This window comes from Sorex araneus, chromosome 2 (assembly GCF_027595985.1).
Source record: "Sorex araneus isolate mSorAra2 chromosome 2, mSorAra2.pri, whole genome shotgun sequence".
Classification (NCBI taxonomy): domain Eukaryota; kingdom Metazoa; phylum Chordata; class Mammalia; order Eulipotyphla; family Soricidae; genus Sorex; species Sorex araneus.
Window position 1 is genome coordinate 189,668,369 of NC_073303.1, and position 12,377 is coordinate 189,680,745.

Below are 12,377 nucleotides of genomic sequence, written 5' to 3' on the forward strand. Positions count from 1 at the left end.
ATTCTACCGCCACACTAAACTAATACCTCTAACCTCCTTGAAGGTGGTGACTGAAGAATAAACTAAATGATCATAGCTCCTATTTTTTTTTATTTTGATTAGTGAATCACCATGAGGTACAGTTACAGACTTACAAACTTCCATGCCTACATTTCAGTCATATAATGGTCAAGTATCCACCCCTCCACCAGTGCCCATTTTTCACCACCAATGGTCCCAGCATCCCTCCCACCATCCCCACTTCGTTCCCCCTTCCCCCACCCCACCTCTGTGGCAGGGCATTCCCTTTCGCTCTCTCTCTCTGTTTGGGTGTTGTGGTTTGCAATAGAGGTATTAAGTGGCCATCAAGTTCAGCCTATACACAGTTCAGTTAGAGAAGGGATCACCAAGTAAATGGTGCTAGGAGGATCCGCTCCACTTGGGATGGGAGACGCATCATAGCTGCTATTTTTAAAGCACCTGCTAGGCCAGGGAGATAGTACAGAAGTTAAGGCACTTGCATGCAGCTGTCCCCATTCAATCCCCAGCGCTACATATGGTTCCCCAAGTACTCCCAGGAGTGATCTTTGAGCACAAATACAGGAATAAGGCCTGAGCACTACCAGATGAACCCTCAAGACAAGCAAACAAGAAAATAAGGTATTTACCATGTCTAGGCATGCATGCTTTGCCCATGACTGGATTTGTATACATAAGAAAACCCTGTGAGATACTCTTACATTATATGTAGTAGCTGAGACTTATGAATTTGTGAAAGCAGCAGTGTCACCCATGGAAGGATTCTAAGAACAAACAAATCGATGAGCAACGGGATGACAGTGACAGTGACAGCGATGCCACTTTGTTTGAGTGGGCACCAGTAATGTCTCTCATTGAGAGACTTATAAGTAAAATAAAATATCATAGGGCCCGTTCAAAAGTAAGATTTCTTTTTCATTATCCTAGAGGTTATCTTGGCCTGCAAATACCCAAAGAAGACCACCTCCTCCAGATTGGAGTGGAAGAAGCTGGGACGGAGTGTCTCTTTCGTCTACTACCAACAGTCTCTTCAAGGTAAGAAGCTCTAGGCCGGATGAGGTGAGCGCAGGAGAACATGAAGTACAACCCTCTCCTTTCCTGGGCAAATGAGACTAGCGCCTGACTGATTACTGAAAATGTGATTTTGGAAGTGTGAGATGAAACCTATAATGACCGAGATTTGGAACAAGACAGTTCCAAGGAAAGGACAGAGAATAGAAGCAGTTGAACTCATCACGTCCCAAGGTCCTTCATTTCCCAGCTCCTACAGGATGCCAGGGCTGGATAGCACAGTAGGTAGGGTATTTGCCTTGCATGCAGTCGACATGGGTTCGATTCCTCCGCCCCTCTCGGAGAGCCTGGGAAGCTATTGAGAGTATCTTGCCCGCACGGCAGAGCCTGGCAAGCTCCCCATGGTGTATTTGATAGGCCAAAAACAGGAACAAGAAGTCTCACAATGGAGATGTTACTGCTGCCCGCTCAAGCAAAATCAATGAACAATAGGATGACAGTGACAGTAACAGGATGCCAAATATAGTTTTTCTTGCTGGCCCAGTAGAGTTACTTTTAGAGAGAAAGAAAGAAAAGATGATGTAGTGTTGGATGTAGGGTTACACTTATTTGTACTAACTGCATCGCATTTCCGTGTCTCCATCTGGAAAGCTGTCCATTAGCTGAAACGTTTAGGGAATTTTATGGCTCATGAGGAAGGAAATATTCCTTGAGAAATATTCCTTGATTCAGGTTTTTCTTTAAAATATTGTTGTTGTTATTATTAAACATTTCTTTCTAATCCTTCCTCTTTTGACTAAATATGTGATTAGCCTTGATTTAAAGTATTTATAATGATTGATAAAGTACTATGATTTCTGGGATTTGCTTCCAAACAATATGTAGAGCTGCAATAAAGTATGCCATGAAGTGGTAACTGAGTAACGGGTGTGTTGAGGCTCATTTGAATGTATCTCTAATTTATGTATTTGTGAAAATTTCCATTATGAATATTTTGAAAGTTATAAATCTAATAAGTACAATGACTTTTATTATATTAAAATTCATTGTATTGTTTTAATTTTTAAATAATTAAATGAGTAAACAGATGCTTTAGGTTCCAAGGAAATTTAAAATACCCCTCTGTCAAAATTAGATGCAGACGCAGAATGTCAATAGCAAAATTGTCTTTACTTGAATTTTCACAGTTGCAAATTCTTACAATTGTACCTTATACAAAGCACTACTTTAATTCCATGCCAATTACTATCAAAAAATGGCCAAAAGAATGTTTTTAAGACTCCTTCAGTTAGGGGCCAGAGTGATAGTACAGTGGATAGGGTGTTTGTCTTGCACTTGGCCAGACTGGGTTTTGTCACCTGTATCCCAAAGGGACCCCCAAACCTTCCAGGAGTGATCCCTGAGTGCAGTGCCAGAAATAAGTCTTATATGCAGCCAGGTATAGCCCAGAAAGAGGAGGAGGAGGAGGAGGAGGAGGAGGGAGGAGAGAGGAGGGAGGAGGGAGGAGGGAGATGAGGAGGAAGGAGGAGGAAGGAAGAGGAAGGAGGAGGAGGAAGGAGAAGGAAGAGGAAAAGAAAGGAGGAGGAGGAGGAAAAAGGAGGAGGAGGAAGAGGAGGAGGAAAAAGGAGGAGGAGGAGGAGGAAGGAGGAGGAAGAGAAGGAGGAAAAGAAAGGAGAAGGAGAAGGAGGAAAAGAAAGGAGAAGGCGGAAAAGAAAGGAGGAGAAGGAGGAAAAGAAAGGAGAAGGAGAAGGAGGAAAAGAAAGGAGAGGAGGGGAGGGGAGATTTTCTCAGATCTCTGTGTGTGTGTGTGTGTGTGTGTGTGTGTGTGTGTGTGTGTAGCAGTATCATCTGGCTACCACACATAAAATTCCTGCTGTGGCTAATTTACTTAAGTTCTTCCATATCTTTGGAAAATGGGCATATTCTCACAGGGCTCCTCGAAACAGGATGGAGCAGGAAAACAAGATGAATGCTCTCAAGTGAAACATAAAAATATGGAACTAGATTCTCTTTGTGAATCGTTTCTCATTCTGAAGCATGTTTTTGAAATTGTGGTACCCACACACTTTGTTGTTGTTGATTTTAAAATTAAATTTATATAGATACCAGATGCTCTGGCTACTGCAGGAACTGACTAGAGGAACATAATAAACAGTCGCTTTGCTCGGGGCGACCCCCGGGGGATGTTGGATCGTCCAGGACGGAGCCAGTAGGCTTGCATACAGTTGTGGGGTGCTCTCTGTTTGCATAAAGAAAGTAGAGATCCTGGGGGTGCTGAGTAATTTCTTAACTGGGTTATCGTACTTGGAAATAGTAGTTTGAAGAAAGGGTTTTGTGTGTGTGTTATTATGAACCTCACTTTCATTTTTTCCTAAAAGGTGATTTTAAAAAGCGAGCTGAGATGATAGATTTCAGTATACGGATCAAAAACGTTACCAGAAGAGATGCTGGGAAATACCGTTGTGAAGTGAGTGCCCCGTCAGAGCAAGGCCAGAATCTGGAGGAGGACACAGTCACTCTGGAAGTCCTAGGTGAGGTGCTCGTACCGGTGCTCTTGCCACTTCCGCCTGCGTCACCCCGCACTCGAGGCAGGGAAGCAAATTCATGGCGCCAATCAGCGAAGGGACAGGAATGACCATCACGCCAGCCTCCTTGCTCGTCTTGCCCGTAGCCTCTCTCCACCTCACTGGCCGTTCAGAGTTCACGGTTACTGATTCATGATTCGTGATTCATTGGAGGGGCTGGAGCGATAGCACAGCGGGGAGGGCGTTTGCCTTGCACACGGCCGACCCAGGTTCAATTCCCAGCATCCCATATGGTCCCCTGAGCACTGCCAGGAGTAATTCCTGAGTGCAGAGCCAGGAGGAATCCCTGTGCATTACCGAGTGTGACCCCCCAAAAAGCAAATAAATAGGAAATTGAAGTAAAGCTTAATTGTCCTCTAATACACACAGAAGCATGTCTACCAACAATTTATTTTTCAATAACTTCCAACTGCAGTAGTCTTTCTCCTACCATTAAAAAAAATGGTATTAAGAACCCAAGAGCTGGCACGGGGGTTAAGGCACTTGCTCTGTACACAGCATCTGCAGTTCAGACCCTGGCATGCATACAGTCACCTAAGCGGCACCAGGAGTGATCCCTGAGCACCATCGTGTGGCCCCAAAACAGCAACAATTAAGAGTATCAGATGTGGAGTGTGACTCAAGTAGTAAAGCACATCCCTGTGTGTGTATTTCCCACATTTGTTGTGACTCCCATTAGTTGCGTCTGCCAGGAATGTCTCCTATCGTAGAGCCAGAACAACTTGGAAGCATCACATTAGTGGGTGAAATGTAATAAAACAGAGCCAAGGATGTGACTGCGGTAGAGCATTTGCCTAGAAAGTATCAGGCCCTATGTTTGACTCTTGACACTTCTGAAGAAAAGAAAAGGAAAAAAGAAATAACACAATTTGGACCAGGATCTGGATTTGGATCCTGATGGAGTTAACTCCAAATCCAATGTATTGTTGTAAAGTTGCTCTAAGAATCACTTATATATAAAATTGATGATGACAACTTATAAAAGAGCATAATAATTTGTTCTTCATGGATGTATGTAAAAACTACCAAGCAAAGAGAATAAAATAGCTCCTTTTCCTCTTTTGATAGAGTACCAGGTCTTTCTGTTAGTGATACAAGAGTACAGACAAAATATGATAACAAAAGCCTTATAAGAGGCTTATTAAATTGGTGTGTTAATCTTTTGTTGCTACATAAAAGGTGATCTCAAATTTAGCAGCTTAAAACAATCCCAGTGTCCTCGCTCACAGTTTTGCAGGATAGTTGTTCAGTCCATGGTCGCATTCTCTGCCCAGGGAATGACCAAGCTGCGATCAAGGGGTCATCTCAACTGATTTCTTTTGTCTGGCTTCATCCATATTAGTCTTGGCATTGGAAGATTTCAGTTCTTTGATTTGTGGAATTGCAGTTTTCATATGTACCGAGAGTGATATTCACTCCTGGAGCCACACACTTCCTTTCCACTGGACCTCTCCCTCTTTGGCCCAGCCAACGAGTGTCCAGCGCTCTCATTTTCAGTTCTCTGACCTTCCTCTGTTTTTTGGCATATCAAATACACCATGGGTACCTTGCCAGGCTCGCCAAAAACAGTAACAATAAGTCTCAAATTCAGGCGTTACTGGTGCCTGCTTGAGCAAGTCGATGAGCAACAGGATGACAGTGATACAGTGACAGTGATACAGACTTTCCTCTGACCACTCAAAAGACTATTTTGAAAGGAGTTATGTCAGACCATCTGTGTAATCTCCATATTTTAAAGAGAATGCATTTGCAACTTAAAGCAGTATCCAGATTGTGTTTGATTGACTTAAGTTTGAATAACTGAAAATACACACACACACACACACACACACACACTCGCACACGCACCAGAACTGGGAAACTTGAGATCATCCTGACATCCTGATCACCCTGACATTCTGAGTTTAAGTCCTCTGGTAGTGATCTGGTTTATTTTACAAATCCCTGGGAGCAAATTCATCCTATCTCAATTTTTCTCTAAAGTGGCCAGTCCTAGGCAGAATAGGAAAAAAAAAATCTGAACTTTTCAGACCAGTCCTGAAAAATCTCAAGTTGACTTCTTATGAATGTAGTTGGCAATACAACACTAAAACATTGATAAGGAGACAGTAGAAATAGTATATCCAAGAGAGAACAGCTGTGTTATTAGCTAAGGCCATGCTTGTAGTAAAAAGGAGTCTTGAACTTTCAGTGAATTATTCAACATAATAGACACTTCTTTCTGCGCAAATAAAAAGCCTAAAGAGTTTAATCGGAGCTCCCTTGGAGAATAGGGTGCTCTGTTGGTATAATAGAGCTTTATTACTCCACTTCATCAAGTCATGAGAAGCCCAACCTAATGTAGAACATCAGTTCATGTCATCAATACTTGGCTTTCGAAGATGTCAATATCATCGTGGATATTGAGACCTTGGGAAGGGGGGTGAGGGACAAAGGACTGAATGATGGTGCATGTCAGAAGCTTTTATGTATAAAGCCAGGAAATTGTATATATCACTTTCCCTGCATGCCATTGGCCAGAATTCATGGCAAACAACATATCGAACTGCAAGGAGGCTGGCAAATATGATGGAGTCGTGTGCCATAAAGAAAAGGAATGGATCTCCTGAACCACTAGCCAGTCTCTTATCACAGGCTGTTGTCAAGTCCTCGTACAGCCTGTAGCTAACCAGTATCCTCTGACGTTCATCCGCCAGTGGCTCCAGCCGTTCCATTGTGCCAAATCCCTAATTCTGCTCTGAGCGGGACTGTGGTAGAGCTGCGATGTCATGAAAGAGAAGGGAACCCAGCTCCAGAATACACCTGGTTTAAGGACGGCATCCGTTTGCTGGGAAATCTGAAGCGTGGCCCACACAGCACCAATAGCTCATACTCAGTGAACGCAAAATCTGGAACTCTGGTAAGCTGGTTTCAGGCATCAGCCTGATCATTTTTTTCCGCTTAAGTAAAAAAAAAAAAATGATGAGACGTAATACAGTAGAGAAAGGAGGACTAATCCCCTTGTTTGCTGTGTAGTGAGAAAGAGAGGACAGTTGGACAGATGGTCATACACACAGAGATGTGCCGGAAGGGGCTGAGATGGGAGAGGGAAGACTAGAGAGAGAGCTGGTCACTGTGCCTACGTGGGTCTCCATCAATGAGCTAAAAGAGTGTGAGTGGAATTTGTGATGATTAATCGGACTGTTTTCCTGGCCAGGAAAGGTGCTAGGTACAGTCGCACGATTTCAGAGCCATGGACGCCAGTTTGGGGATGCCCTGACTCCATTGCAATAATCACCATCAACCTTTGATGGGATCTCTGTGTGCTTTCAGCTCTGTCGTGGTCAGGTCACCCACAGTTTGCCCTGTGACTTGACTATCTTTAGATTTAGTGCTGGTTCTATGATTGCCTCCACCCCACCCCAAACTTCACCCGAACTCCCGCTGAAACACCTTGATTTGGGCTAGAGACATGCACGCGTGCAGAGCATGCTTTGTGTGTGGCTGGCCCTGGTTAAATCCCTAGCACTACATGGCCCCCTAGCACAGCCAAGAGCAACTGCCCAGCTCAGAGCCAGGTGGAACCTCTGAGTAATGCCAGTTTGGTTCCAAAACCAACCAAACAAAATCTATTGGTTAAAAAATCCTTTTAGGGGGTCTGAGTGACAGCACAGTGGGTAGGGCGTTTGTTTTGCACGTGGCTGGCATGGGTTCGATTCCCAGCAATCCCATATGGTCCCCCGAGCACCAACAGGAGTAATTCCTGAGTGCATGAGCCAGGAGTAACCCCTGAGCATCACCGAGTGTGACCCAAAAAAAAAAAAAAGTCCTTTGAGGAATATTGTTGGAAACCTGTGAAATAGCTCTTTAGACATTTAAATAGCTCTTAATGACGTTTAAAAATGTAAAGCAGGGGCGGGAAAGATAGTACAGTGCGTAGAGCGTTTGCCTTGCACATGGCTGACCTGGGTTCCAGTGAACCCCAGCATCCCTGAGCTGGTTGGTTCCTGAGTGCAAAGTCACAAGTAACCCCTGAGCATTGCCAGGTGTGCCCCCCAAAAGAACAACACAAAAAAACATTAAAAATGTAAAACATTGTGACTTTTGACCTGTGATTTTTGCAGAGTAGACACAGGAGTAGAAAGTATTATATGTCACTGTCACTGTCATCCCGTTGCTCATCGATTTGTTCGAGCGGGCACCAGTAACAGCTCTCATTGAGAGACTTATTGTTACTGTTTTTGGCATATCCAATATGCATGGGTAGCTTGCCAGGCTTTGCCGCCTGGGCTTGATACTCTTGGTAGCTTGCCGGGCTCTCCCAGAGGGGCGAAGGAATTGAACTCAGGTCGGCCGAGTGAAAGACGAACGCCCAACCTCTGTACTATTGCTCCAGCCCATTATATCTACATAATATATATAATATTTAATCTTAAAGCTATTGTTCAGGGTCAGGAAGATAGTACCGTGGGTAGGCCACTTGTAATCTACGCCACTGACCTGGGTTTGATCCCTGGCATCCCATGTGGTTCCCCGAGCACCGTAAGAATTTGAATGCAGGCAGGAGTAACCCCTGAGCACCGCTGGGTGTGGCCCCAAAACAAACAAACAAAAAGATTTTTTTTCTTCAAAATTATATTAATTTAAATCAAAGTTGAAAAATGTTTGCTTCCCCCCAAATTCAGAATTGCTATCCAGTTATTCAGAAATCTTAATGTCAGGGCAACAATCATCACTGTAATGAATTTTAAAAGGAGGATCCGAGGATACAATGCCTCCATTCATTTTTCTCCATCTGCAAGCACACCATAGCATCTAAGAGCCAGAAACACTCTGATTAATAATAAAGCGTATGGGGGCTGGAGCGATAGCATAGCGGGTAGGGCATTTGCCTTGCACACGGCCAACCCGGGTTTGAATCCCAGCATCCCATATGGTCCCCTGAGCACTGCCAGGAGTAATTCCTGAGTGCAGAGCCAGGAGTAACCCCTGTGCATCACCGGGTGTGACCCGAAAGCAAAAAAAATAAATTAATTAAAATAATAATAAATCGTATGGATGAAGTGGTTCAATAATAAAGCAGATTGAAGGAAGTGGCTATTCCTTTTTATTTATTTATTTATTTATTTATTTATTTATTTATTTATTTATTTATTTTGTAAAGCAAAATAGTTTATATCAAAAGGTGCTTCCAGAAGTGTGAGAGGAGAGAGATACTGTTTGGGAGAGAGCAGGGGCTGGAGAGCCTTAGGCACCTCTCCCTGAAGGAAGGGCAGCCTCTGGCCTTTGCAGTGTCACCATCACAAGTCAGCAGGTCCGAGTAATTTGACACCAAGAAAGGGGGACAGAAAACCTGCCGTCACACTTTGCTAAATTTACTTTTCAAATGTATTTCTTTCTCAGAGCAGGTGACAAAAGCCCCAAGGCCAGTCTGCAATGATATAGGTTCTCTTTCCTCAGTTGACCCCGACCCTTGAAATATCTGGTGATGGCAAAAAAACGCCCCAGGCTGGACCTCCATTGGTTATTTCCTAAGAAAGGGGTGGCACGGATTCCGGGAGGCTGAACAAGCTCCCTTGTTATGACCAGTTACGATGTACAGCAAAAGGGAGCCGGAGAGGTAGTACACTGGGGACGGTGCTTGCTTGCACGCGGCTGACCCGGGTTCGATCCCCGGCATCCATATGGGCCCCTGAGCATCACCAGGAGTGTTTCCTGCTGGCAGAGCCAGGAGTAACCCCTGGGTGCCTCTGGATGTCACCCCAAGCCAAAACCAAACAAAAAGTATCGAGCAAAAAGCCAATGTACTGGATGATCCTTTTGAGTTTGGGTTTTATTCTTAATTCCCTTATATAATCTTTTTTTTTTCTTTTCTTTTTGGGTCACACCCAGCACTGCACAGGGGTTACTACTTGCTCTGCACTCAGGAATTACTACTGGAGGTGCTCAGGGGACCACATGGGATGCTGGGAATCGAACCCGGGTCGGCCTCGTGCAAGGCAAACGCCCTCCCTGCTGTGCTATCGATCCAGCCCCAATTCCCATAAATAATCTTGTCCTGAGTTCCTGGGTAAATGCTTCAAAAGTATTCTGGCTCTTTAGAAGAGTGAGAGATGACTCCATAGTAAAATTAAGGAAGGGGAACTGGAGCAAAGGGCCAGTGGGTCAAGTGTTCGCCTTACACAAGATGACCAGCCCAGGTTTGGTCTCCAGCCTTTCATATGATTCCCTGAGCACCTCCAGGAGTAATCCCTGAGCACAGAGCCAGGAGTCACTCCTGATCCCCACCAGAAGCGATCCAAAAATCAAAACCAATAACAAAACTTAAAGGAGGAAAGAACCATCTACCCCACGTCAATGTACAAAGAAAAGAGAGGGACAGAGGTCACAGGGAAAGGAAGTGAGGGACGGGGGCGGGAAAGATAACGCAGCAGGTAAGGGCATTTGCCTTGCGTGCAGAAAACTGGGTTTGATCCTCAGCACCCAGTATGGTTCAATCCTCGGCACCCCAAGCCCCACCAGGAGTGATCCCTGAGTGCAAAGTCTGTGGGAAACCCTGGGCACCGTCAGCTGTGGCCCCCAAGCCAAAAAGAACAGTGAGGGACAAAAAAGGAATAAATGGATCAAAAGTTTGGGCTAGAGCGTTTTCTCTGTACATCAGGTAGGGCATTTGCCATGTAGGTTCGATTCCCAGCATCCCATATGGTCCCCTGAGCACTGCCAGGATTGATTCCTGAGTGCAGAGCCAGGAGTAACCCCTGTGTGTCTCCAGGTGTGACCCAAAAAAGCAAAAGCAAAAAAAAAAAAAAAAAAAAAAGATAAAAAGGCCTGCCTGTTTTTAAGAACGAATTTTACATGAGCCTTCTAGGCATTGAAGAGGTAGTTTTTTTTTTTTTTTTTAAGAAATATTTGGGGGCTGGAGTGATAGAACAGTGGGTAGGGCGCTTTTCATTGGGTTCAATTCCCAGCATCCCATATGGTCTCCCGAGCACGGCCAGGGGTAATTCCTGAGTGCATGAGCCAGGAGTAACCCCTATGCATTTACAGGTGTCACCCCCCTCAAAAAAAAATATTTGTTTGGGCTCCAGTCTGGAGTGATAGCACAGCGGGTAGGGCATTTGCCTTGCACATGGCCAACCTGGGTTCAATTCCTCCATCCCTCTTGGAGAGCCCAGCAAGCTACCAAGAGCATCCTGCCCACACGGCAGAGCCTGGCAAGCTACCTGTGGCATATTCAATATGCCCAAAACAGTAACAACAAGTCTCACAATGGAGACGTTACTGGTGCCCACTCGAGCAAATTGATGAACAATGGGACCACAGTGCTACAGTTAGTTTGGGCAGGTTTTATTTATTTTTTATTTGGGGAGCTATTTTGTGAGGGAGACCCCCAAGTGGTGCTCGGGATTCATTTCCAGGGGTGCTTGGTATATACCCCACAGTGGCGGGAACTGTCTATATTGGGTTGAAACGGAAGTGCCCAGTTTCCTGTACTAGCTCTCCAGCCCGACGAAGCGTATCCTTTCTCGGTCGCCTACTCCCAGAGTTTTCAGAATGTCTATAATGGATGGATTCTGCAATCCCCTAAACTACATTGATGAGGATTTTCCTAGGCCCTGAGTTCCTTCACCTCCCCTGTGGTAACTCAGGCTCCTAGGGAAAAGTGTTAATTGTTTGTTACTGCAATAAACACATTTGTGACTTAGAAAAAAGTGCGTTAGTCTTTTTGGGCCGTGGAGGAATTCATTTATAACTAGAGTCCCTAGGAATTAGAAAGAACTGGCATCCTTGATGCTATAAACTTTTAAAAAGTCCCTGGGGGCTGGAGCAAGAGCACAGCAGGTAGGGCGTTTGCCTTGCACGCGGCCGACCTGGGTTCGATTCCCAGCATCCCATATGGTCCCCTGAGCACCGCCAGGAGTGATTCCTGAGTGCAGAGCCAGGAGTAACCCCTGAGCATTGCTGGGTGTGACCCAAAAAGCAAAATAAAAAAAAAAGTCCAGTCGCCCAGCCAGACTGTATTCTTATACTGTGTACACAAAAGGAAAACTTCTTTATACAGTTCTTGGGTTGTCTGATGAAGTGGAAGGTTTAGCTATTTATTGCTCAGAGCTGTTACAAATTTAAAACTTCATACTACCGCTATACATGCCTATGTGAAAGAAAAGGAGAGAACAACTTTATGCTAAAATCCAAGTGCCGGGGGGGCCAGAGCAAGAGTACAGCAGGTAGGGTATTTGCCCCAGAGCAAGAGTACAGCAGGTAGGGCATTTGCCTTGCACGCAGTCAACCTGGGTTCGATTCCCAGCATCCCATATGGTCCTCCGAGCACTGTCAGGAGTCATTCCTGAATGCAGAACCAGGAGTAACCTCAGCATCACCAGGTGTGACCCAGAAACCAAAAACCTTAAACCCGTGCCAAGGTTATTTTAGGAGTCTGCTTACCATGGACTGCTTACAAAGTGTATGTATTTCCCCTTCAATACACAGCAATTCAACACTGTTTCAAAACTGGATAGCGGCGAGTATTACTGTGAAGCTCGAAATTCTGTTGGCCATCGCAGGTGTCCTGGGAAACGAATGAGAATAGGTAAGTGTTTGATGACGAGGAGGAGAAAACTGTGCATTTAGAGGGTACAAGCATGGGGGGGGGCGGGGGAGAGAAATAAGGAGAAATAAGGAATCGCCCATGGCTGAGTGGTTTGAAAAAAGGAGGGAATGTTTGTAATTAGCTTGCTGTTATATTTCACAAAAAGCAAACATGCTGTTGCTCTGTCTCTCAAA

The 12,377-nt window shown here is 44.8% G+C and overlaps 1 protein-coding gene across 1 annotated transcript in view; it reads left to right on the forward strand.

Annotated features, from left to right (window-relative positions):
- Positions 1-12,377, forward strand: part of JAM2 (junctional adhesion molecule 2) — a 79,704-nt gene that overhangs the window by 49,701 nt on the left and 17,626 nt on the right. The window contains exons 3-6 of the mRNA XM_055129116.1: positions 946-1,053; positions 3,408-3,560; positions 6,311-6,513; positions 12,084-12,183. Coding sequence (XP_054985091.1) covers positions 946-1,053; positions 3,408-3,560; positions 6,311-6,513; positions 12,084-12,183 — 564 coding nt within the window. The remainder of the gene's footprint in view (positions 1-945; positions 1,054-3,407; positions 3,561-6,310; positions 6,514-12,083; positions 12,184-12,377) is intronic.